At 42.2% G+C, this 25760-nt stretch overlaps 1 protein-coding gene across 3 annotated transcripts in view; it reads right to left on the bottom strand.

The window, feature by feature from the left end:
• The window catches only part of TSPAN14 (tetraspanin 14), a 140540-nt gene that overhangs the window by 57065 nt on the left and 57715 nt on the right, over positions 1-25760 (bottom strand). For all 3 annotated transcript variants that reach the window (XM_030203276.1, XM_030203277.1, XM_030203278.1), the window contains exons 2-3: positions 22193-22292; positions 5595-5645 (exon numbers count right to left, since the gene is read on the bottom strand). In XM_030203276.1, coding sequence (XP_030059136.1) covers positions 5595-5645; positions 22193-22273 — 132 coding nt within the window. In that variant the 5' untranslated portion in view covers positions 22274-22292. The remainder of the gene's footprint in view (positions 1-5594; positions 5646-22192; positions 22293-25760) is intronic.

The following is a 25760-nucleotide window of genomic DNA, read 5'->3' as shown; positions in this document are numbered from 1 at the left end:
AAGAAGTTAAATCAATGGGACACTCCTACCAGGGTACAAATTCTATCACAGTGATAGGGTGGATCAAACTGGTGGAGGGGTATAATTATATGTTAAGGAGGGCCTTGAATCGAATAGACTAAAAATTCTGCAGGACACAAAACACATCTTAGAATCCCTATGGATAGGAATTCCATGAGTAGAGGGGAAAAGGATAGTGATAGGAGTGTACTACCATCCATCAGGCCAGGACAAATAGAGAGATGAAGAAATTTTATCAAAAATTAGGGAGGCTAACAAACTGGAGAACACAATAATAATGGGTGATTTCAATTACCCCGATATTGACTGGGTAAATTTAACAGGGTATACTAGGGAGGTAAAATTCCTTGATGAAACCAAGGACTCCTTTATGAAGCAGCTGGTTCAGGAACCAACACAATCTTCTTATCAACCCCCCCACCCATACACACACACACACACACACACACACACAAATACACTTTTACAAAGCTGTGTGTTAATGGGCTGTGTTAGCATTACCACACTGGCAGCCGCTTGCAAAAAAAAAAAAGGGGGGGGGGGATTGAAAAGATTGTGTTGGAGGCAAAAACACAGAACAACTTTTTTAGGTATATTAGAAACAAGAACTGGTAAAAGAATAGTTGTAATGCTAGACGACGAAGGGGTAAAAGGGGCACTTAGGTAAGACGAGGCCATAGAAAAGAGATTAAATTAATTCTTCCTTAAGTCTTCACTGAGGAATATGTGGGAGAGATACCAGTGCCAGAAATGGTATTATGCTGATGAGCCAGAAAAACAAACAAATCTCTGTAAACCTAGAAGATGTAATGAGGAAATTTGACAAACTGAAGAGTTGCAAATCCCCTGGACTGTATGGTATACATCCCAGAGTACTGACAGAATTGAAAACTGAACCTGCAGAGCCATTGTTAGTAATATGTAATTTATCTTTAAAATCAAGCAAGGTACCAGAACATTAGAGGATGGCCAATCTAACGTCAATTTTTAAAAAGGTTTCCACTCCTGGAGGAGCCGGAGGAGCAGCAGGGCGAGAACCTGAAGTACTTTGCAGCAAATCTGAATGTCCCTGCTACAGTAAATAGGCCTGGTGTAAGAGCAATATACACTCTGTAGAAAACAAAGATCCCAATGCTGCTGAATGCTCTGTAGGGCTCTGAGGCTGTAAAATGGTGGCTGTGCTCTATGAATGACCAGACAGAGGTTGCTCTTCACTACCAGTTGGCCCGGACAAACTGGCACCCATTCCCGCACTCTTCTGCATCAAACTGTGCCCCAGCCCTGTCGGACAGCCCAAAGACCCTGGCATATTTGGACGCTGCACCAAATCCGAAAAGTGCTGCCACAGACTGTTTTCTCCATGTCCTGCGGGATTCCGGGTTTCCACGCACTGCAATGTTCCACCACTGGCCGGCATGTCCCACAACAGGAGCACCATTTAACTGGCTCTATGGGAATTCCCATTCACCCCGACTGTCACAAGTACAGCATGTGTCCCATGCACTGAATCAGGATCCCTCCCTTGCACCAAAGAGAACATGAAGCCCTCCAAGCGGTTCCGAGTCAAACTTTAGTCAGACTTACCACTGATGGATGCTTCCCCAAGTTCACAGTCTCCACAAGTCTTACCAAGATGAGAAAGGCTCAAAACTGATACTCTGTCCCACGCTCTCCAACAAACTTTTTTTTTTCCTTGAAAGATTGTTATGCTGGAAAAGGAGAGTTCCAAAGGAAACAGGGGAGAGATGAATGGAAGGAAAAAAGTAAATTTCTGCAACACCAGAGACAGGAATCTGTAAACTTCCAGACATGACTCTACAGACTCAAGCCACCCACAAAGCTCAACTGGGGACCAGCTGACCAACTGGACCAGGAGAAAAGCATTTGAAGAACCAACGTGTGTCCATTCTCTTGCTGGAGATAGAGAACTGAAAACTGAGCCGAGACATATCTCTCTTGGCATCCAGTCCAGCTCCTCAGCATTTTCTTTTTCCACCTGCTGGTCGATAGACACAACTATCCCACAGGTTCTGGAATAGTGGGCGCCTAACAAGCTAATAAGCGCTGATAACAGCACTTAACCAGCAATAATGAGCACTAATTTGAACTGATGAGAATTTAGGCGCAGAATTCACTAAGCGTATTCTGTAACAATGTGTGGCAAACTTCTAACGCACGCAGGCAAAAAGGAGCATGGTTATGGGCGAGGAAATGGGCATTCCATGGGCGTTCTGAAATTTATGCGCCTAGTTATAGAATATGGCCCAGTGCCCCTAAATCTACACACTGGGATTTATGCCACGTTTTCATTGGTATAAATGGACGCTTGTAGATTTAGGCACCAAAATATCAACTAAGCGTATTCTATAATCAGCGCCTAAGTTACCAATTATAGAATACGCTTAGTCAGCACTGAAATCAACACCAATTTTTACAAGCCATATATAGAATCTCCCCCTCAATGTGAGCAAGTGAAAAGTGATGCATGTGGGAAAGAGGAACCCAAAATATAGTTACCTGATGCAAGGTTCCAAATTATGAGTCACCGACCAGGAAGAAGATCTAAGTGTCATCGTTGATAATACACAAACGCACTGCTCAGTCTGCAGTGGCAGCTACGAGAACGTTATAATGCCTTTGAATCACTCCATGGTGTGACTGCACCTCGAATACTATGTGCAATTCTGGTTATCATATCTCAAAAAAGATATAGCGGAATTAGAAAAGGTACAGAGTAGGGCAATGAAAATTATAAAGGGGATGGGATGACTTCCCTATGAAAAAAGGCTAAAGCAGCTAGGGTTCTTCAGCTTGGAGGGGAGATATGACTGAGGCCTATAAAATACTGAGTGGAGTGGAATGGGTAGACACGAATCACTTGTTTACTCTTTCCAAAAATACTAGGACTAGGGAGGGAAAGGGGTAGAGGGAATGGGACATGATTACCGCCTTTGTGTGTTTTTTGCAACTGCATTCAAAGTGGATTACATAGTATATACAGGTACTTATTTGTACCTGGGACAATGGCGGGTTAAGTGACTTATCCAGAGTCACAAGGAGCTGCAGTGGGAATCGAACCCAGTTCCCCAGGATCAATGTCCTGACTCAACATGTAAGTCGTTGGTGAGGCCCCACCTGGAGTATTGTGTTCAGTTTTGGAGGCCATACCTTGCTAAGGATGTAAAAACAATTGAAAGCAAAGAAAAGCTACGAGAATGGTATGGGATTTGCGTTCCAAGACGTATAAGGAGAGACTTGCTGACCTGCACATGTATACCCTGGAGGAAAGGAGGAACAGGGGTGATATGATACAGACGTTCAAATATTTGAAAGGTATTAATCCGCAAACAAATCTTTTCCGGAGATGGGAAGGCGGTAGAATGAGAGGACATGAAATGAGATTGAAGGGGGGCAGACTCAAAAAAAGATGTCAGGAAGTATTTTTTCACAGAGAGAGTGGTGGATGCTTGGAATGCCCTCCCGCGGGAGGTGGTGGAGAGGAAAATGGTAACGGAATTCAAACATGCGTGGAATATACATAAAGGAATCCTGTGCAGAAGGAATAGATCCTCAGAAGCTTAGCCAAAATTGGGTGGCGGAGCGGGTGGTGGGAAGAGGGGTTGGTGGTTGGGAGGCGAAGATAGTGGTGGGCAGACTTATTCGGTCTGTGCCAGATCCGGTGGTGGGAGGCGGGACTGGTGGTTGGGAGGCGGAGAATAGTGCTGGACAGACTTATACGGTCTGTGCCAGTGCCGGTGGTGGGAGGCGGCGCTGGTGGTTGGGAAGAGGGGATAGTGCTGGGCAGACTTATACAGTCTGTGCCCTGAAAAAGACAGGTACAAATCAAGGTAAGGTATATACATGAGTTCATCTTGTTGGGCAGACTGGATGGACCGTGCAGGTCTTTTTCTGCCGTCATCTACTATGTTACTATGTAATTAGACTCTAGAATTTGTTGCCAGAGAATGTAATAAAAGCAGTTAGCTTAGCAGAGTTTTAAAAAGGTTTGGATAACTTCCTAAAAGAAAAATCCATAAGCCATTTAGATGGAGTAGGGAAAATCCTCTGCTTATTTCTAGGATAAACAGCATAAAATCTCTTTTACTGTTCTGGGATCTTGCCAGATACTTGTTGGTCACTGTGGGAAACAGCATACTGGGCTTAATGGACCTTCGGTCTTATCCCAGTATGTTCTGTCACCTTTTACCAACTAAACTCTTGCTGAGCCAGGCTTTGTCAATTACAATTTAGGATTAATGCAGATATAAGCTGCTGTGTTCTCATTCTACAGTAACAAAGGGTTTGATTTATCTAAAATCTTTGGAGGAAAAATACTGGCAGCAAAAATGGGGAGGAAGGAGAGGGGGAAAGGGGAGATATTTGTCATAGGCTACACTAAGGATTCAGAAGGTATCACACAAGCAGCTCTATAAAACTCACTCTGCTCACTCTGCACACAGACCTACCCCAACATCACTTATTTACCCAAACATGCAAATGTCCTTCCATTGGCCAATGTCATGTTTCATATTCCAATATATTTACTCCTACTCCGGAATGTCAGAACCACAACATGGATCACATAGTAACCCAACTACTGCTATTTCTTAGAAGATAAATAAATGTGCCAAAACCACTATCAGATATTTATAACACAGTATTTTGTGGGTAGTACTTGAAGAGTTTCATTCTAATAATTTTTCTCCTCTTCAGAATTTTGGTTTTGGAGAGTTGCCTATTTTTTTTTTTTAAATAAAAGGCACATAGCAGCCTACATGACCCTTATAAAAATGGGGCTCTCTCTGGACATTCTACTTAGGTGTACTTTCATAAAACTACTACCCTCCCCCCCCCCCCCCCAACAACACACAAACACATATCAGAATATGTCTAGAAGCCCAGTAAAGTCCTACCCTAGCCCCATTAAGATATGGGCAAAGCCACAAATCCAAAAATTCCAGTTACCATATCAGTATCCAATTAATGAGAACTAAATCCACACAAACTACCTACCTGCCCTTTGCTATTCACATTTGCAGATGTTGGTGCTTACACAGCAAGTGCATTATTTTACAAAGCTACGCGTCCAAGTGTAGTCAAATGAGGAATTTACGTAAAAGCTTTTATTTTTAGGTCCATGTAGGGTCCATCTGTGCAGCATATAGCTGTGACTGTACCTTTGCTGCAACTATGTCTATTGAACCATAACAAGGATTACTTTTATTTGAGAATAAAGCTTTTTATCTGTTATTCTGGCAAATTTTTGCTTGTGGTCACTTCCGTCACTTCTAAAATACCACACAAGGGGCCCTGTTTACTAAGCAACGTTATAGGCACGTTAGCGTATTTAACGCGTGTTAAACCTGTACGTGCGTTAATCGTGTAGGCACCTACAATATCCCTATAGGTGCCTACATGGTTAACATGTGCGCTACTTGAAGGTGCATTAAAAATGCTAACACGCCTTAGTAAACAGGGCCCAAGGCCTCTAAAATGAAGACTTATTTATGAAACATTTAATAAACTCAAGAGTGCACTTCAATTGATATTTCTGCATTTTCTTTCATTCTTACCTTTTCACTCCATGCCCAAAATCCAACTGCTAGGAGAACAACTCCAGACAACTGAAAATAATAAATACCAAAAATATATTAATCTATACTGCAAGAAGATTTTTAAACCAATACCACTAATTTTTAAGTTAATTTAACAGTAAAAAATAAAATAAAATCCAAAATACATAACGTCCCAAAATGATCTGAATCTAAGCCACAGTCAAAAGACTTTAAAAAAATCAAGATAATATTTATCCAACTGCTCAATATAAAAGTATTTCATGACATGTATAGCCTCTAAATATGAAAAGGGAATTTCAAACTTGACATATATAGCTTCATTTTAGAAAGATCATAGAAGTAGGAATTGAGACATGCAGGGCAGAACATATCAAGTTTCACAAATATTTCAGAGCAGAATCTGCCAACAGAGCCTTTTTGCACCAGGTACATGCAACAAAAAAATGCATTTTAGCAAAATAAACATAGAATATAGTGACATGTTCAAAATCAGCACATAAATGGATACGTGCCAGCACAAACAATTGAAAGCTGCATAAAGGAAACAAATATATATGCAGGGCTGCCAAGGGGCCCCGATTTTTGAGAGGGAGATTTTAGTACACACACTCCAGCCCCGCCCCACTCTACCTTGGATCTGCCTAGTACCTCATGGCTCTATCCTAGCACACCTCAATCTCAATGCCATTCCAAAAAAATATTTTCACACCAGTGACACCAGGGATGGGTAAGAGGGAGTGTCAGTTCACTCTATTACACCCCCTAACCGAAATCTATTCCCCACAGGGACATAAACGTGAAGGAGTGTCAGCCCCCCCCCCACTTTGAGCTTAAAACCAATTGTGGCACTGGTTGAATCGCTGGTGGAAAAGCCCAAACCCCGCTAATTGAAGGTCTCTTGCATGAACCATTCACTGTGCTAGTTGGGCAGCGCAGCAGTTAGCAGCCTGCTTCAGCCGCTGATGCCAGCTCTGCTGGTCCTCTGCCCCACTGATGTCAACTTCCTGTTCCAGGGGCAGAGGACCAGCAGAACAGACAGCATATGCCTGAAGGCTGCTGCGGTCCCGCGCTTGCTTTTTTTCTTTTTGTTGATTTGCCACCGCTGCTGCTCATCAGGAGAAGCAGAGGTGGTGGTAGCAGTGTGGGAAAAAATAAATCCCTTGACCTGGGATTTTGGCGGGAGTGCAGGAGATGGCCCGCTGAATGCGGGAGACTTGGCAGGTCTGTGTACGTGCTGGCATATATCCATTTATCTTTGTGACTTTGGAAACATACCCATATATTACCCTTCTGTCACAGAAACTGGTTTCCCTTGCCAGTTTGGAATGGGAGGGGGGAGCAGGAGCAGTGTTTACAGATTTTCTTTAAACGTAAGGGAAACAGTTCCATTAAACTCTGTTTAGACACTCTTGCTAAACCTGCTGAACGCACACTGCTTCAACAGTTTATAGGTTTGCAGGCGGTATATAATAAATTAAAATAAAGTTTACAAATAAAAACACCTCTCCTAATTCCAACTGTGGAATGATACTCAGAAGTTTAGTCCCATTTTGAAATAGGGAATAAATGTCTATCAACTTGCTACATCCTTGTACCACACAAAAGCACACCCAGACCACAACTTCTTGCCCTTTTCGCACATTTGGGTTTGAGACATGCAAATCCCAGTTTTGTAATATGAGAAATTAAATGTTTATCTTGCATAAATGTCTAAGAGCCAGCTTATACACATCTCAAACATGAATTAGGCTTGTAAAATAAGGGCGTGTAAATGGAAGTACACTCCATGCCTAATTTCAGGTTTTGTGCAGGAATAATGCCTGCACGAACCTAAAAAGAAAAGCCCTTAAGAACAAATGTTAGTTTGGTAATTAGCACATCTTAAACAAATCAATTGGTATAGCGCATATTACTTGCATAATTGCCTTATGTTTAATTCTACATAGACTTGCAATTCCCTAATGCTAGAAGTCACCAAAAATTAAGCGTGAAAATTTGGATGTGCGCCCAATTAGTACACGCAATTTAATGAGCCAATTAATGCCCAAATTGTACGTGTTTCCTGGAAAGGGGAGCATGGAAATGGGTGGGTCATGGGTTTTTAGTGGATGGGGGGGCGTGTATTCCAGTTACATTTGCAGTTTATAGAATAAGGGGGTTCATGCATAAATTTAGGCGGGGCATTTGCACCACATTTTCGTTGGCAGAAATGGACGCGCCTAAATTTATGCACAACCCCTGAGCTTAAGCGCTACTGTATAAACCGTGCCTACCTTTTGACATGGCTTACAGAAGTGTGCTTAAGTGTTTTTTCCCAAGCCAATTTTTTTTTTTTTTTTAGGTAGAATTTATAGTTAACCTCTATCCGCCAGATTCTACATATCGCGCCTAGCGTTCCACACCAAAATCCAAGTGTATTCTGTAACAACGCACATAACTTAATTGGCTTAACAAGCCAATCAGCGTTCTTAGCAGCACTTAAATAAGCAATAAGCGCTAATTGGCAATAATTAGAATTTACGTGCACAACTCACTAAGCATATTCTGCAATCCACTGTGCCTAAATTCTAATGCATGCAGCCAAAAAGGAGCATGGTTATAGGTGCGGAAATGGACGTTCCAAAATTTACACGCACCATTATAAAATATGCCTCTTTGCGCCTAAATCTACTGGTATTTACACCACATTTTCCTTGATGTAAATGGATGAGCATAGTTCTAGGCGCTGGGATATCAACTAAGTGTATTCTGTATACCACAACTAAATCTAGGCGCCACTTATAGAATACACTTAGGGGGAAATTTATTCTGCATGTATTTTTTCAGGAGCCATAGAGTCTATGCTAGAAAATATAGTAGCTAATTGTTACGCATCTAATTGACCCTATTCTATAACTGGGAGAACATTTGTGCACCCAACTTTAGGCACCATTTATAGAATTTGGGGGAGATTGTGTGAAAGTGAAACAGTCTTTCCGTGCCCTTCCTTTTTACACACATATGCACTAATACAATTATATAAAAACTAGGGGTGGGCATTTAGTGACTATTAATGTGCTAAGAAAATTTTTTTTATTTTAACTACGATTACATTTTTTAATCATCAAAATTTTTGAACTTCGGTCTATTGTCCAGCATTGCTTTCTCTACCCTGCCTAATCATATTTCACCTTGCCATACATAACATAGCAGATGGAAGGCATTGGCTAGGGTTACCTTATTTTGCCCCCCAAAAAGGAGGACACATGCTCCACCCCCATCACACACCCCACCCCCTTTCATGCCCCACCCTGCCACCTTTCACGCCCTCACTCCGCCTCCTGTCACATTTTCCCCTCCCCAGTCACACACCCCGTCACCCCCCCCCGCCCCTTACCTTACTACTGCCCTGGTGGTCTAGTGACCTCTTCAGGGCAGGAAAGAGCCCCCTCTTTCCTGCCCGGAGCGCTGCCCTGCATGCATCCTTCCTGTTGCTGATCTCAGCGCCGATTCAAAATGGCCACCGAGAGTTGAAGTCTCACGAGGTCACTTCCACTCTCGACGGCCATTTTAAATCAGCGCCGAGATCAGCAACAGGAAGGAAGCATGCAGGGCAGCGCTCCTGGCAGGAAAGAGGGGGCTCTTTCCTGCCCCGAAGGCGGAAGAGGTCACTAGACCACCAGGGCAGTAGTAAGTAAGGGGAAGGGAGGCTAGCAATCTGCCCGTTTATCCGGATTTCTGGACAAACGGCAAGCTGGCGGGCGGGCTATCCTATAGGACGGCCCGCCCACCACCTGCCCGTTTGTCCAGAAATCCGGACAAACGGGCAGATTGGCAAAACCCACCCGGTTGCCCAGACATGTCCTCAAAATGAAGACATGTCCGGGTAAATCCGGACATATGGTAACCCCAGTACTGGCATCAGTTGCAAGTAACATGTGACCCTATGAAGGGGGGGGGGGGGAGGACATGTGTGCTTGGGGGGGAGGGGGGCAGCAGCAGGAGAGGAGAGAAATGGGTGTCTGTGTCAAGGGCAACAGATTTAATAGCAGAAGGGGAGACACGGGTGTATGTACAGGGGAAGGATGCAGAAGATGAGAAATGTAGGTAACTGTATGGAGGAGAGGGGGAACAATATACTTTGGAAAGGAAGTATGTATGTGCCACCTTTCATTATACTCAGCAAGTTTGAAAAATTTCCAACCAGTTTAAATTTAGTAGTACAAAGCCATCCAGCCCAGAGGAATGACTAATCATATTTTTTAAATTTTTAATAATTTTGATTAAAAGTTTTAATCATTGCCCACCCCTAATTCAATAGCATGTTGTGAAGGATAATCAGCTACGCTGAGTTCAAAAGGATGTTTAGGTCAATGTAAAAAAAAAAATTGGAAAAGCATGTGCCCAAAATGCATGTCATGATTAAGCACAATCAATCAATTGTGTGATTAAAATATTTAATTGCACCCATGGTTGTGATTAAAACCTTTAATCATTGCCAGCCCCCTAATAAAAACCCTTTTCTGCATAAGGGACTTTACCTGAGGGAAAGAAAATTGATAAAATTACCTCAAATAGATTTTCAAAAGTGCATACATCAATTTAATAAAAAAAAGTACCAACAGAAAAGGGCAGGCGGAAGGGAAGAAACGTACACAGGAAGAAAGTGTTTACTTACTTTGCGGCAGCACAGACACTTTGAGGACTGCCTTCTAAGCAAGTAAATTTAAAATTGCACATATGTTAAACAGAATGTATATAGTTTTCTCTTGGGAGATGTCTTCAACTGGCTAAGTTTTGCATATACTATGATAATAATGAATTCCACTCTTAAGCTACAGTATGTGGGAAATCATCTGTCTTTCACGTTTACTGCTGGTGCTTGCTTCAATACTTGCCTCATGCCAAAGAGTTTCCTCCTGGAGTTTAGAAGATGTGATTCGTACAGGCAACCTATCTAAGTGTGACTGGAAACAGCTTTTAATTTGATCTGTATGGAGATTCACATATTGTCAAACTAAAAGTATGTACAAACACGCATTTCCACCTTTTTTTGGAGCAGGTATAAGTGTGTGTATGCTTTTGACACTCAAGATGTTTCAGTGGTCAAATCTAATTTTCTTGCCTTTTGTCTTATGTATTCAGTTCACAGATATCTGAATGCTGTCTTTTGTGCAACTCTCCTATAAGTCCTAGTAGCTTTCCACCTGGACAGCTGCAACATTATCTACGCTGGTCTTTCCTTTCTCCTCAAGAGTCTGTTCAATATACCTCAGACTCTTAACTCATGTCCACTGTTTTAATCACATCCCTTAGCTCCCTGTCTCTTTTGGAATCCACCACAAGATCTTAACACTGTCCCACAAGGCTCTCCACATAGGGGTCTTTTCTTCCTTGGCTTCCATTCCTTCTTTTTACTGTTCCCATCTTGAGTCAACGTGACAATTTGTCTTCTTCTACACCGTACCTTCCCTGTGAACTCTTCCTCCCTCTCTCTCTCTTCACACTTTACATTCCTACCAGACATTCAAGGCTATGTCAAAGACTCACCTTTTCTCAAACTTTCCAGGCCTCGATGGTGCAGTGAGCACCTGTGCAGGTAGCAATTCCCTCCCTCCTGACTCCTTGCTATTTTTATTCTTTCCACTCTGCTGTCTACCTATTGTAATTCCTTTCTTAGTCATTTCTGATTTGTCATTTGTTGTAAACTGCATTGACTGTCTTCAATGAAAGGTGGTAATCAAATGCCTAATAAAAACACAAAGAACATTTGATCGTGATTGAGGCAGGTTCTCGTGCATAATTCCAATTTGAAATTACCCCAGAGAATTTATGCCCAGACATATCTGCTCTTTACCACACACACAATTTTTCTGTGCTACTTTACATGAGTATTTTCAAAAAGTATGACTGTAAATGCAAAATCCTCCTAAACCCCACCATCAAAAAAGCCTCTGCTAGGTTACAACACTTCCTGAAAATACTGCACAACATGGTTCAAGCTTCCAGAGAGTCGAAACAGCAGGGAAGCAGGAAACATGACATTTTCTGCAGTAGCACAAAAAAAAATACAGGGCAAGAAATCCTGAGCACCAGGGTGCAATTCCTAGGCGCCATGGTGACCTGGTGCCTAGGATCTGTAGAGCCCTGATCTATGGTACCTTCTACATATACAGTATATTTTATTTACAGGATGCCATATGGTCAGTCTGAGTGTCTTGCAAAAGTCTTCATATTTTTTTTTTGACAGCAGAATATGATGCATGTACAAGGATATCACTCAATATTTTAGATCACGAGTGAGGTAGGGAAGCAAATCCTGCATACACTCTTGTGCAGATGCAAAATGATTCATAGCTGCTAATCACAAGCAAACTGTAAAGAACTTCAGGAGAACACTGCATGACTGGGAGAACTGGATATTTAAATGGCAGAAGAAATTTAATGTGGAGAACTGCAAGGTGATGTACACAGGGAAGAATAACCCAAATTAGGTTAACCCAAATTTTAGGTTCCACATTAGGGGTTACAACCCAGAAAAAGGAAGATTTAGGCATCATCGTGGAGAATACCTTGAAATCCACTGCTCACTTTGTGACAATGTCTACAAAAGCCAATAGAATATTTAGATGTATTAGGAAAGGAATAGAGAATAAACAGGATATCATAGTGCCTCTGTATTGCTCTATGGTACGCCTGCAACTTGAGTATTATGTGCAATTCTGGTTGCTAGATCTTGAAAAGAAAAGCTACAGAGAAGAAAGACCAAAAGGGTTTGAGAGGCTGCTTTCTACACTTTTACTGCAAAGAGAGTGCAGTGAAAGTAGAAAGAACAGAAAATGGAGAAATAGGTAGGAGTAACTGACACGAGACTGGGGCTTTAAGTACTGGGGAAGGAACAGAGAAATAGGAACTGGCAATAAGGGGGGGGGGGGTTGAAAAATGGAATGGAAGATCAAGGTGAGGCATATATGGGACAGAGCAAGGCAGAACAAGTGGTGGTGAAGAGAGAGACAAAGAAGGCAAGAAAGAGGGAAAGGAAGGGAAATAAATTCAGGAGAAGACAGAGGAGTCTGAACAGTGTAAAGAGGAAGAAACCAGAGTTTAAACTTATTTTGTACATCGTGATTTTTGAATGTATGTATCTATATGGAGAGAAAAATATCTCAAATTCATTGGCGACTGCCAGAATATTAAGTGTCAAGGAACATGCGTTTAGCGGGTGGGGGCAAGCGAGAGCCTTTAACCCCCACCCCCCCCCCCCCACACACACACATTTTTTAACTGTTGGGCTGTGCTCTCAAAACTGCTGGCCTCGGAAAAAGCTCTGTCCAGTATCCCCCTTCTCCACCTACCAGCCGACTGTTCCATTGCACTACCGCAGTTATGGCCTTGTTGGGACCTGTAACAGCAAAGAATCGTGGGGCCTCATTGAGCCACTGAGCATGCTGAAAGGAAGTCTCTGCTGTGACCCACCCTCACAGGAACAAAAGTCTGAAACAGAGGGAGTGGGATGTGGCAGAGACTTCCTTTGAGCGTGCTCGCAGCAGCTCAATGAGGACCCGCGATTCTTTGACGTTTTTACAGCTGGCACTGATGCAGGTCCCAACAGGGCTGAAGTGACTGCAGCAGTGTGCCTCAGGGTGTCCTGTCTTCCCCTCCCCTACTGTACCTTATCATCATGCCCTGGTGGTCTAGCGGCCTCTTTGGGGCAGGAAAGTGCCCCATCTTTCCTGCCCGGCGCTGCCACAGACCTCTTGCTCCCAGCACCACTTCAAAATGGCTGCCGAGAGTTCAAGCGGTGGCCTCACGAGACTTCCACAGAGGTCTTGCGAGGTCGCCACTTGATACTCTAAGCAGCCATTTTGAAACGGCACCGGGAAAAAGAGGTCTGCGGCAGTGCCAGGCAGGAAAGAGGGGGCTTTTTCCTTGCCCGAAGAGGCCACTAGGGAACAACAAGGTACAGGAGGGGAGGAGATGTAAATGGAGTCGAGTGGGTAGATGGAGGAGACTGGAAAAAAAAGATTGGGAAGGGGACATACAGGGAGGGGGGAGAAGGAGGGAACCTGGCTTTCTTGGGGGGGGGGGAGGCAAGGTGCAACAGGAGTGCAGGGTGTAGTGGTGTGACAGGTGGCACAGCTGAATTATATTTTGTGTCCTCTTTTGTGTCACAGCAAACATGGTAACCCTAGCCATGGTGTCGAGAAGTAGGAGGAAAATTGGAGCCATGGGGAGCAGGAATAGGGTGACAGAGGAAAAATACTAGACAAAGGGGAGGAATAGGAGAAGAAGGAAAGAGAGAGATGAGGGAAGAGGCAGGCACAAGGAGAAGATAGACATGGGGGAAGCCACTGCTTGACCTGGGATCGGTGGCATGAAATGTTGTGACTATTTGGGTTTCTGCCACGTACCGGTGACTGGATTGGCCACTGTTGGAAGCAGGTTACTGGGCTAGATGGACAATTGGTCTGACCCCAGTATGGCTACTCTTATGTTCTTAAGATTAGGGAGACAGAGGGTATGTTGGACATAGAGGGAATAGGTAGTGTTGGGTAGTGGGGACAGAAAGAGAGGATATGCTAGATAGGGAGAGATAGAGGGGAGATTTGGATAAGGAAGAGGGATAGACAGAACTCATGAAAGACTGGGGAATAAGATTGGAGAAAGTGATTGGGAACTGGAGGACTGGGGTGAAGGGGAAAAGCTATGGGTACTTGTTGTACAAAACTGGACAATTAAGGAGTGGTTGGTAAGAAATAAAATATGGATAGCAAAGCAGAACATAAATGGAAAAAAGCTGGAAGGAAGATATCAATGCTAAAGCTGGATGTAGGGAAGAGAGAAGAATGGAGGAGATAAAACTGGCAAATAGACAGGATAAGAGACCCTGGAAAAGGAGTTAAGAAAAGATGGATAGAGGAAAGCAGAAACTAGAGCCTGGGACCAACACAATTAGACAAATAAAATAGTTTCCTGGGCTGCAGCACAACCCAACGTTGCCAGAGGAATCACAGGTCTTGCCACTGCTCAGGATTAGCCACTGTGGCCCAAGTCTGGATGAAGGCATGAAGCAAGGGTAACACTCCATCAACTATTAAAATGTGGTGCCGGGGGCAGTTTCCTATGCTCTCAATGCCTCGGATCCGTTAAAGCAAGAATGGTGTTGGGAAAAAAAAGTACCTTATATAGCTCCAAACTCCGGTGGTGACAGGGTCCGAGATTAAATGTGGTGTGTGCGTGGCGTGTGGCACGTGCCCTTAAGGATGAACTCCCATCTTCCCCCGCAACTATGCTGCAGCGCATCAGGGTGCCAACGCACACAGTTTGAAAAACACTGGCTTAACCTATAAGGCCTCCTATTCAGGACAACCATCATATCTGGCAACCCTTACTATAACCTATACTTCTCAGAGATTAGACTCCCACTGCCTGGTTCTCCCCAATCCCAGATAAGCACATTACAAATCTACTAGAATATCTGCCTTTTATTTTTTTGGTCCCAAAATTATGGAATAACCTCCCTCCTTACATCTGATCTGAGCAATCATTTCCAAAATTCAAAACTGCTCAGAAAACCCATTTTTTTTCAATTTGGCTTCAGCTGATGCTGTCAGCAATCAGGGTCTGAAACACAAGGTCATTATGGAGAGTCACACTTTTTACTTTACCTTTTTCTAAGTTTAGTTTTTGTTTCTTCTATGTGAATGGGTGATTTTATATCTTTCCTTTCAACTCTCATAGAACTCTTTTCAAAATACTTAATTTTATTTTATCCATGCAAACCAACTTGACCCACATGTCGAATTAGCCAGTATTTCAGCGGTTAGTGTATCTGGGATGAGTTCCTAAAGTCCATAGTCTGCTATTGAGATAGACATTAGGAAAGCCACTCCTTGTCCCTAGGATCAGCAGCATGAATCTTGCTACTATTTGAGAATCTGTCAGGTACTCGTGACCTGAATAGGCCACTGCTGGAAGTAGGATACTGGGCTAGACAGACCATCGGTCTAACCCGGTATGACTATTCTTATGTTCTTTTCAAGTTCATAATAAACAAACATCTTCAATTCAGGTAAATAATGGGTAAATTCCTATATATCACACAATACCACACTCTTCACCACCCCCTCCCCCCATGGTTTGTCACCACTGAACTCTGAGTCTCTCCCAAACATCCATATTATTTATCACCATGGCCTCTCGGTGCACTTTACCACGACCATCTTAGCCTTATTTTGTGGTCTCTCTTTTATTCATCCTTTCTGAATATGCTTCAAACCCTTTCATCTTATTAATCCAAGATGATTTAGTGGCTTTTTAGAAAGATGGGCCTGCATGGTTACAAACATACCAGGGCTAGTTTTATTGAAGGAAAGTCCAGTGTCTGCATTTCAGCTATGTTCACAACAAAACTGATAGCAAGAAAAGGCTAAAATTCCTGGGGTGGGGGGTGGGGTACACATTTTCTCCATCTACTAGAACAATGTTTCTTATCCAATGTGCCTTCAGACCTATCAGGTGCGTCATGAAGAGGGGGAAAAAAAAGTCTCCATTTCCTGATGCTGAGGAACAGACAGATAAGACCAGTACCTCACAGTCACAGACACTAACGGGAGCTTTCATACAGATGCTACTTTCTGAGCACATGTATAGACACAAATGCCTCTCTTTCCTAGATGCAGTATGAGCCCTGTAGCATGAAATTTAAAAGGCAGTAAGGAATGTGGACACGGCTTGCTTTGTACAGCACACGCATTAAATACACAGAGAACCCATTCCTCTTTCCTTTCAGTCTTTCTAGTCTTTCAGTGTTTTGTCTAGTTTTTCGTTTAGTTTTTAGGATGTATTTACCACCTCTTAGAATAAACTTGCCCAAAGTCATACGAGTCCTCTCCCATGCCCACACTGCCTGCTCTGCAAGTTTGGTGTACCATATTACACTTTTGATGTATTAACAGTGTAACGGTTTAACACAACTATGCAGAACATGCTTTGGTTAAACCGAAGTGCTGGAAGCAGGGAGAATCTCATTTAAAATACTCTAGAGCAATCTGTTTTTCAATTAATAGTAATCACAAAGGGTGCAATATTTTAATGAGTGTGCATAAAATGTTGAAGACATGAACAGTTTCATTTATCACGTTTTTAATAATGGATTGTGATCTACTCTCAGCCCAAGTCAGTGAAAAAGGTAGAACCAAAGCTTGGAGTCCAAACTCTCTCCTACGGTCCAATCTACAGATGCTGAAATGATAGCTCAGAAGCAGGATGTGGTCATTTTAAAGGCCGAGGTTCAAAGAATGCAGCGTTAGAATGACAGTTATTTGTGGAAGGGGCAGAGAAAAGAACTGAGAGCTGGAAATGCAACTTCATATAAAATTTGATAAAACACAAGAGTCAGTGCAAGCTAAATAAGCAGCCAAAGTCTTGTACCCCTTCTCAATTAACTTTCAGGCCACTCTACTACCCCCCTTCCCCAGGTTTACAGCACAAAAATTTCCAATACAATTTGAAAATATGGTCAACTGTGGGAACTTGCACCATCTTAGCACATACATTTGCACCTGCAAGCATACTTACAAAAAAATAAAAATAAAACAAATTAACAGCTGTCAGATATGATTTTTTTTTTTTTAAATGCTAGCCATATTTGCCTCCCCAATACCTCCCTTTGCTCCAACGCCACCTACTTTGGAGGGGGTTAAAAAGTAAGGTTTTCCATGGACAAACTCCCATTTACCTACAGAAATCCCTTTGAAAGTTACCATCTAGTATGTAGCACACAAGCCAATCAAATATCAACATGCACAGTTACACTCTGAATGTGGCTGCTGCACTGATAACATGAGGAGTACAGGAAAATATACACAGGATAAAATGAACATCTCAAATGGTAAAAGCTGGATGTGAGCACGTCCTGTGTTTACTTCTGAATCGTTAACACAGGGCAGAGAGGATGCAGATGTTTTTAATGTAACCTCAATTATCAGTCTGAACTTTAGTTCAACACAGGAAGCAAAACAGGGTTCAAGAGAAAGACAAAAACAACCTCTAGGAAAAAGGCAAATGACCTTTTACTTAAAAAAAAAAAGTATGAGAGATAACAGAAGCAAAGTAAAATACAGACACAGATCTTAGAGAAACAGAACTTACAGCAAAAGATACAGTGAATCAGCTGAAGAAGGGAAGAGCTGAAGGCAGGAGATAGCCCAGATAGCAGGAAGTGCAAATGACTTTTGACCTTTTCCAGACAGTTTATTCTGTGAGATTACAAAAACAATGAACTGAAATTGACAGAGCACAGAAGACTTAACAGGTCACCAGAAGATTTACAAGCAGTAATTCATGATCTACTTATTACAAGTTTCAAATGTAGTCAATGTACTACATAATAATACAATATCCAAGCAGTTTACAATTCTAAAAACCATTTACAATAATAGAGCCCCCTCCTTAATTTGGGCCCTCCCTTTGCCTTGAAAGGCAAGTAGAAATAAAGAGTAAACAAGCCTGTTTTCCAGATTTAATTTACCCCACGCCTTCCAGAACTGTGCTTCCTTTATTAGGTAAATGCAAAATAAGGCTTTGAGGCCTGATTGTATAAGTAAATTGTAGGATTAGACATCAGGGTTTGCCCTCCACAGTTCTAAAGTCAAAGGAAAAGCTGAGAAGGCAGTGAGTGGCCCTTCAAAAGAGTAGTCTAATGGTTAGTGCAGTGGCCTAAGAACCAGGGGAAATAGGTTTGGGTCCCACTGCAGCTCCTTGTGACTCTCAGCAAGTCACTTAACCCTCCATTGCCCCAGGTACAAAATAAGTACTTTGACTGTAACCACAGAAAAGCAGTATATCAAATCCCATCCCCTTTCCCTTTCCCATTTTGTGCTATGCAAAGTAGTACTTATTCAATAACATTCCCGTGTCTGGCAATGAGCAATAAAGCCTACATCTCTGAGGCCCTTTGCATTTCTTCTAAAGTGTTTAATCATTCTCAACTCTCAAATTCTAGCTGTAAATGTCTTGTGTTAGTTCAACAAAGTTTATCACGTAAACTTGCTTTATTTCCTGCATTTGTTGATAGGTGAAAAAAAAGTTACAGACTGCGCAGAAAATACTGTGGAACACATATGCCCAATGGACAGCATTGAAATACAGGAATAATTTAGAGTTTGTTTGTTTTTAGGGTTGTTTTTTATAGAAGATTTCCCCTCCAGATTCTATAAGATTGAAGCTCTTTCAGAAGTGGTCAAACACCTGCAGGAGTTTTGAACTAAATATAGTATTGAGCATTTAAAACTTCTCTGCAAATTCTCTCCTTATCTGTAGTCTATAGACCATTATGTAGTAGCGCCAAGCAAATATATGGCATTTTTGAAGAATGTTCATTTGGGCCTGCCTGTGGCTCAGGTCTATGGTAGAGAGAGTTACATGGGGGCAGAAATCTAATCTGTCCCCGCGGGAGTCTCTCGTCCCTACTACAAGTAAGCTCCTCCATCCCTACCCCTGGTCCATGCAGCTCCACACCCTGTTGAACCGCATCACACCCCGCTACACAGTCACCTTGACCCCCCTCCCCAAGAAAACCAAATTCTATAAGCAATGCAAATACTGGTAAAAGTAACAAATGCATTTTCTTCCGTACTCTGATTTTCTGAAAGTGTACATCTTTTAAAATTTTGTATTTAGCCACATCCATGAGCAGCATGTCCCCCTTTCCTTTCCCTCCCATCCATGGGCAGCATGTCCCCCTTTCCTTTCCCTCCCATCCATGGGCAGCATGTCCCCCTCGCCTCAGCAGCCATCTTGATGAAACAGCAGCAGCAAATGGATCAGTGGCAGCAGGCAGGAAAGAGTGGGGATTTTTCCCTGCCCTGAAGAGGCCACTAGACCACCAGGGTGCATTGAGATATGATCGGGAAGGGCGGGGAAGGGAAGGCTTGCTTGCACTTCCATGGGAACCCCGCAGGACTTGGATACATCCCTGTGGAATCCCCACGGTAACAACAGGATTTCCACTAACCCCATTCCCACGCAGCTCTCTAGTCTATGGCTCTTTACAGGTGTCTAAAGCAGATGATAATGAAGTTGAGTCTATTTTTGTCCTTTAGATTGTAAGCTTCTTTGAGCAGGGACTGTCCTTCTTTGTTAAACTGTACAGCGCTGCGTAACCCTAGTAGCGCTCTAGAAATGTTAAGTAGTAGTAGTAGTAGTATTTTTGTGAAACGGCAACACCTAGTGGCTGGATGTGGAGCACGACTGCAGGGTCTTGGAAGGGAGGAGTTGTGCAAAGCACACAGTTTACAAAATACACCATCAACCACCCTTCACTCTCGCCACCAAAACAAAAGCCAAACATAAATTATAGATAAAACAATATACAAAAATACAGGGGGGAATTTTCAACTTTTGTGATAAGGTCCACCGAAACATCCCTTTCTCCTCTACATCAGCTGTGTACATTTACATCATCTCCTGATTAGGTGGAAATTTATCATTTATACAGCTGCAAGTCAGCCACAATATTTGTGGATTCTATGGGACAAATCTTTTTTAAGACATATTGGCAACTATGTGTATTTATAAAGCAGGCTTAAAATAGATGCCTCCTTGGTCTCCCAAATTATGAAATTAAGACGAATCTGGGTGCTGCAGCAACGACTTAACTAGTGCAAAACTAAGGTTTGTTCCATTACAGTTTTGAACAATCTTGTCGCCACAGTTGAAAGGCTGAAGCAGATTGTAGTTAGGATACCGAGACTAGAGAAGAGGAAATACCTAATACTGACCTGCACGACCATGGCCTGTTTTCAAAAACATTATTCATAAAACAAAATTCTTCACAATCTTTTCATATGAAAACTATCTTTCCTGCCTGTCTCTTGTGACAAAAAAACACCGCAAACCCTCCACCTTCTCCACTCCCAATAAAAAATAACAGAGGGCAATTTTCAAGTTTCGGAAAAAGGACCGCCAAACCCAAGCTATTTAACTTGGTCTGTATAGCATTTCCCTTTCAAAATGAGCTTGTACTACAGTGTAGCCACAGGACTGCAAGCTGCTTACTGAATTTAAGAGTATTAATTAGGCAGTGTCACGTATGAACACATACCAGTCAGGACTTGCCCAACGGCAGCCATTATCTTAAAGTTACAGAGCCTTCAAAAATAATTTCATCTGGAATAAGGCCTGCTTTATCTAATGTTTATGGACAGGACATGGGTTCTAACTGGGTGGTTTGGAATGTATATATTTATTTATAACATTTTTGTTATCAATTTAGTAACCACTGCTATTCAAAATGATTTACAATAAAACAAAAAAAACACACACAGATTAAAATCAGAAACACAGCAAGAATAGCAAGTTAACCACAGACCCGAGCAAATAGGAGTCTCCTCAACCCCTTCTGAAAGAATAGGGACTGATGACCTTATATACAATGGAGCCAATATTTATACCACAGGAGTCAGCCCGACTAACTCTTGCGGTTGGCGGTGAACCCAGATATTCAATACTGGCCTGTTTCCGGTGACCGGCACTGAATATATGGTTTATTTTTGGCCAGTTTAAACTACTTAACCAGCCAAGTCAATATTCATAGCTGGCTGGTTAAGTTTAAACTGGCCAAAGATAGGCCTGCTATTTGGGTGGCCCAATTTGACTGCCAAACTGAGGGCGTCTTTTACTAAGGCACGCTCACGTTTTTAGCACACGCTAAAATTGTAGGCATGCTAACGTTAGAGACGCCCACAATTTTAGTGCGCTCCAAAAATGTGAGCACGCCTTAATAAAAGACCCTCTTAGCTGGCGACACACTGAATATTCATAGATAGCCAGTTATATTGCACGATATAGCCAGTTATCCACTAAGCACTGACTGCAAATATTCAGCGGGAGATAACCAGCTATCTCCCACTGAATACTCGCAGATAGCCAGTTAAGTGCTATTTAACCGGTCTGTCCAGTTAAAAAGTGCTGAATATTGGGGGGCTATGGCGTGTTTTTGTGACTGAAATCCACACTGAAAAGGAAACAGTAGAGGAAAGGTCCCTGCAGAAATACAAAAAGGAACAAGGACAGAGGTGACAACCAATAGAAGAAATGTTGGGCGAATTTGAAGTCCACCAGGATTCAAAGGGATTCCTTTTACTAAGGTATGGTAACGGATTTAGAGTGCGCTAAACGCCACACAGCCTATTGTATACTTATGGTCTGCATGGCACTTAAACCACACTAATTCATTAGCACACCTTAGTATAAAGACCCAAAAGATTTTACTGTAACACCTAACAGCATCAGTCAGTTGATTCACAGCATTCTTGATGACCCAACACAGCCGCATTTCAGTGCAATCTGCCTGCGTCAGGGGTCTTCAACTGCAATCTGCCAATATTTATACACAAGAGAGGAAGAGATTCTTTGAAAAAGGTGGAGCTTTAGAAGTATCCAAGAAACTTGTATAGCACAAGTCAGGTCATCGAGAACAATGTTGCTTCTTTCAGAGTCAAATTTCAACACCCAAAACTTGCTTGGCTCATATGGCACAGTGATTGCTGGAGCATCAAAGGTGCAAACTAGTGCGATCAGCCACGTAACATGATAAAGACTTTTTCACTCACCCAGAAAATGATGTTGTAGCTGAAGAGTAGGTATTTGTAACAACAGCTGACTTCTGCGGTCGAATATCGGTAATAGTGCATCTTCTAGAAAGCAAAATTTCTATAGAGAAAAGAAAACAAAATCTAAGTTTGGTAAAGAAATCTAAGCCTCAATTCACTCAAAGTCAGGGCTTTAATCACAGCTTAACAACTTAGTCCTGGAGATCCCACAGGCCCTTGGGTCCATAATGAATGCATTTTGGACTTTTCAGTAGTAGCTCAAGATGAGTTACATTCAGGTACACTTTTCCAATCCCTGGAGGGCTCACAATCTAAATTTTGTGCCTGAGGAAAAGGAGGGTTAAGTGACTTGCCCAAGGTGAAGAGGCGCAGCAGTGATTTTTGAACCAGGCACCCCGAGATGTCAAGCTCACTGTTTTAACCACTAAGCTGCTCCTCCACTCCATGAACTGGAGACCCAGTATACGCAAATTTTCTCTCACATACATTGTAGGCATCCTACAAAAACTGTAAACCCAACTGGCTAAGATATTAACCAAATTAGGAGTAGGAAAACACGGCTTAGAAAATACTAAACGCTACAGAGAAACTTTTAGGATAATATTTGCAGAAAACATTCTTTAACATTTAAAATATGCTCTCAGAATATCCATGGATATGAGCCAAATTTGTTTTTAGGAACTACACACTATTACTGAATAATTTACATTTATTATTTGTATACAATAGTCATACAGGCCCATCTGCATTGTTTTATTTAGAAAAATTTCCAGCAGGCTATTTAATGTCATCAATGAACAAAAAAAACACGTATCAAGGCAAAATATCAGAACCAGGTGCTAAGAGTATCTCACATAAGTCAGATGAACCCCTTTTACTTAGACTAGCTTTTGTTCTGATTCAAGTAATAAATTATCAACTTGATTATAACCAGTAGCACCCCTCCCCCCCTGTCTCCCTCAATTCTGCATCCTTGAGAAGGGCTGCAAAAATCTGCTCATTTCCACAGATAAGTTTCGGAACTCAACTTTTAAAGTTACTTTTTTTTTTTACGAGTTCATAGCGATGCATATTTTCAAAACACTTTATTTTATTTTATGTATTTATGTAGATTTTGCTCACACCTTTTTCAGTAGTAGCTCAAGGTGAGTTACATTCAGGTACACTGGATATTTCCCTGTCCCAGGAGGGCTCACAATCTAAGTTAAGACTTACAAAGTTCCATAGCAACCTATGGAACTTTGTAAGTCTAAGTGCTTTGAAAATGAGCCTCGTGTCTTTACAAGTCGCCATTGGATGTGTGAAATTTGCATTAAAAGGTATTTGTAAGGTATATGATATTCAGTGAAAAGAATTTTTATGTCTGCTACAATTCTTGAAAATAAAACCTTGCGTTTATCCAGAGAAAAGCTTTTCATATTTAACAGTTTTTTAGAAACTCACCCTGTGGAAAAAAAATCGACAGCCATGCATCAAAGAGCCAGTGCATCAAAGACTAGCAGTGTCTGCCGCCTCAATTCAATCCTGGCTGCTTTCAAGCACAGCAGGGGCGCTGTGCTTCAAGTCACGTCCTCCCTCACTGTTTCCGGACTGGTGTGCCTGCTTTTACCGTGTGCTTCAAAGCAGACATGTTGGGCCAGAAGGAAGCAGTGTGATTTAAGGCTCAACATCCCTGCTGTGCTTTGAAACAGCCAAGATGAGGCACCTTTTACTACCAAGTGGCAAGGGTTGGAGGATCACCAGGAAACATGGGGAAAGTGGGTGAGGGAAGGGAATAGCTGCTGGGAGAAAAAGATGTGTGTGAACTGTCCTTTCCTCTCCTAATCCCAGATCCCCTTCTCCTAGTATTGGATCCAATCTTTTTCCTCCCCCTCCCACAATCCCTTTCCCCTCTCCATTTACTAGGACATGTAAAAGCCAGAAGTTTTCAGTTTACTTTCAGTGCATAGCTTCCTGCATTCGCCAGAGTTAGTACACTGTAAGCACAATACACTAGCTGGCTAACGCTTCCATGCCACATCTCCTGAGTAATGTTCTCTCCAATTTTTGCTGGCCCATGTGCGCATGAAAAATATTTGATTAATTGCAGCTCTCTTACATGATTTTAGAACTGTCAAAATTAATCCATATAAAGGAACATAGTATATGACAGCAGATAAAGACCCGCATGGTCCATCCAGTCTGCCCAATATGACGGCCAGAGCTACACCTGTCACTCCTTGCAGGTTACACTCATTCATGATCAAATACTGGCACCACAAATAGTGCAGTCACATAAATCATGGAGGAGTGGTTTTGTCATTGACCCCAGCCAGAGTTCTGCTGACCTCAAGCAGGCAAGAGTGGAGGGTGTTTCTGAATGTTTGTTTCCGAGCATGAGTGACCCTGAATTAGAGGGAGAAATTAGTAGGGGTAGAGGTGCATAGCCTCTGATCTGACTACACACCATGGTGCAAGCATGCAGGGGGTTTTGAGGGGCTGTGGCTGCCCCTCTTCCTCAGGCACTGATGTGGCAAAGTGATTAGGGCATCAGACTAAGGATGTTTTCATTAGGTTCACATAAATGGGTTTGATAATTTGACTCCTGTAGTTTTGCTCCACAGTATAAAATCTGTGATAGTAAAACACTTTAGGTGTACTTATGCATCTAAGTGTCTTCACACACTCACACAGCAGCAGTTTGGCTGTCATAGGTTCTCCCCCCCCCCCCCCCCCCCCCCAACCACCTTTTTTTTTAACATCTGAACTGAACTCATCCTCCATGATCTGTGTTTTATGCTTTTTCTTAAACCACCTTGATACCTTCGGAAAAGAGTAAATCACATGATTACACCTAAAGCAAGTCCATGCAGATTTTCATTTCCCGTTTCAAAAGCAGCCAGGTTTCCTTTTCCCACCTTAAAATAAGGTTACAAAGCAGAACAAATGCACCTGTTCCAGACAAACAGGAGCCAGATGGCAACACTGCAACATTACCATGATCTTTATTGAAGCTTGATAGTTATCTATCGCAGGCATGGGAAAATCTTGGTTGCTCCAGTGACTTAACTTTTAATCCCGGCACCTGATGGCAGTCCTTTGGTTATGGCTTGCCAGTCACCGGGTCACTAACAAGGAAGAGGCTGCTGAAGCTTGTGGAGTATCAGATTTAGTGAAAAGGAAATTTAGCATCTGGCAGAAGGACAAAAAGCTGAATGGGAACAGAGAAAAGTGTTGGGTGTTTAAAAAAAATAATATATATATATTATAATATATATATATATATATATATATATATATATATATATATATATTATTTTTTTTAAACACCCAACACTTTTCTCTGTTCCCATTCAGCTTTTTGTCCTTCTGCCAGATGATATATATATATATATATTTATATATATATTATAATGAAATGCACCCTCAACGTTCTGAAGCCATCAGCACACTCCCTGAAGGGTTCGTTAGTTCATGGTGGTGAAGCCATCCAAGTGAACATGTCTCTGTGCCCCACCCTCGCGTCAAACGTGATGACGTTGAGGGAGGAACACAGACACTCATCCACACACCCGCCCCCACCCACATA

This window comes from Microcaecilia unicolor, chromosome 5 (genome assembly GCF_901765095.1).
Source record: "Microcaecilia unicolor chromosome 5, aMicUni1.1, whole genome shotgun sequence".
Lineage (NCBI taxonomy): Eukaryota > Metazoa > Chordata > Amphibia > Gymnophiona > Siphonopidae > Microcaecilia > Microcaecilia unicolor.
This window is presented reverse-complemented; position numbering and strand designations above follow the sequence as displayed.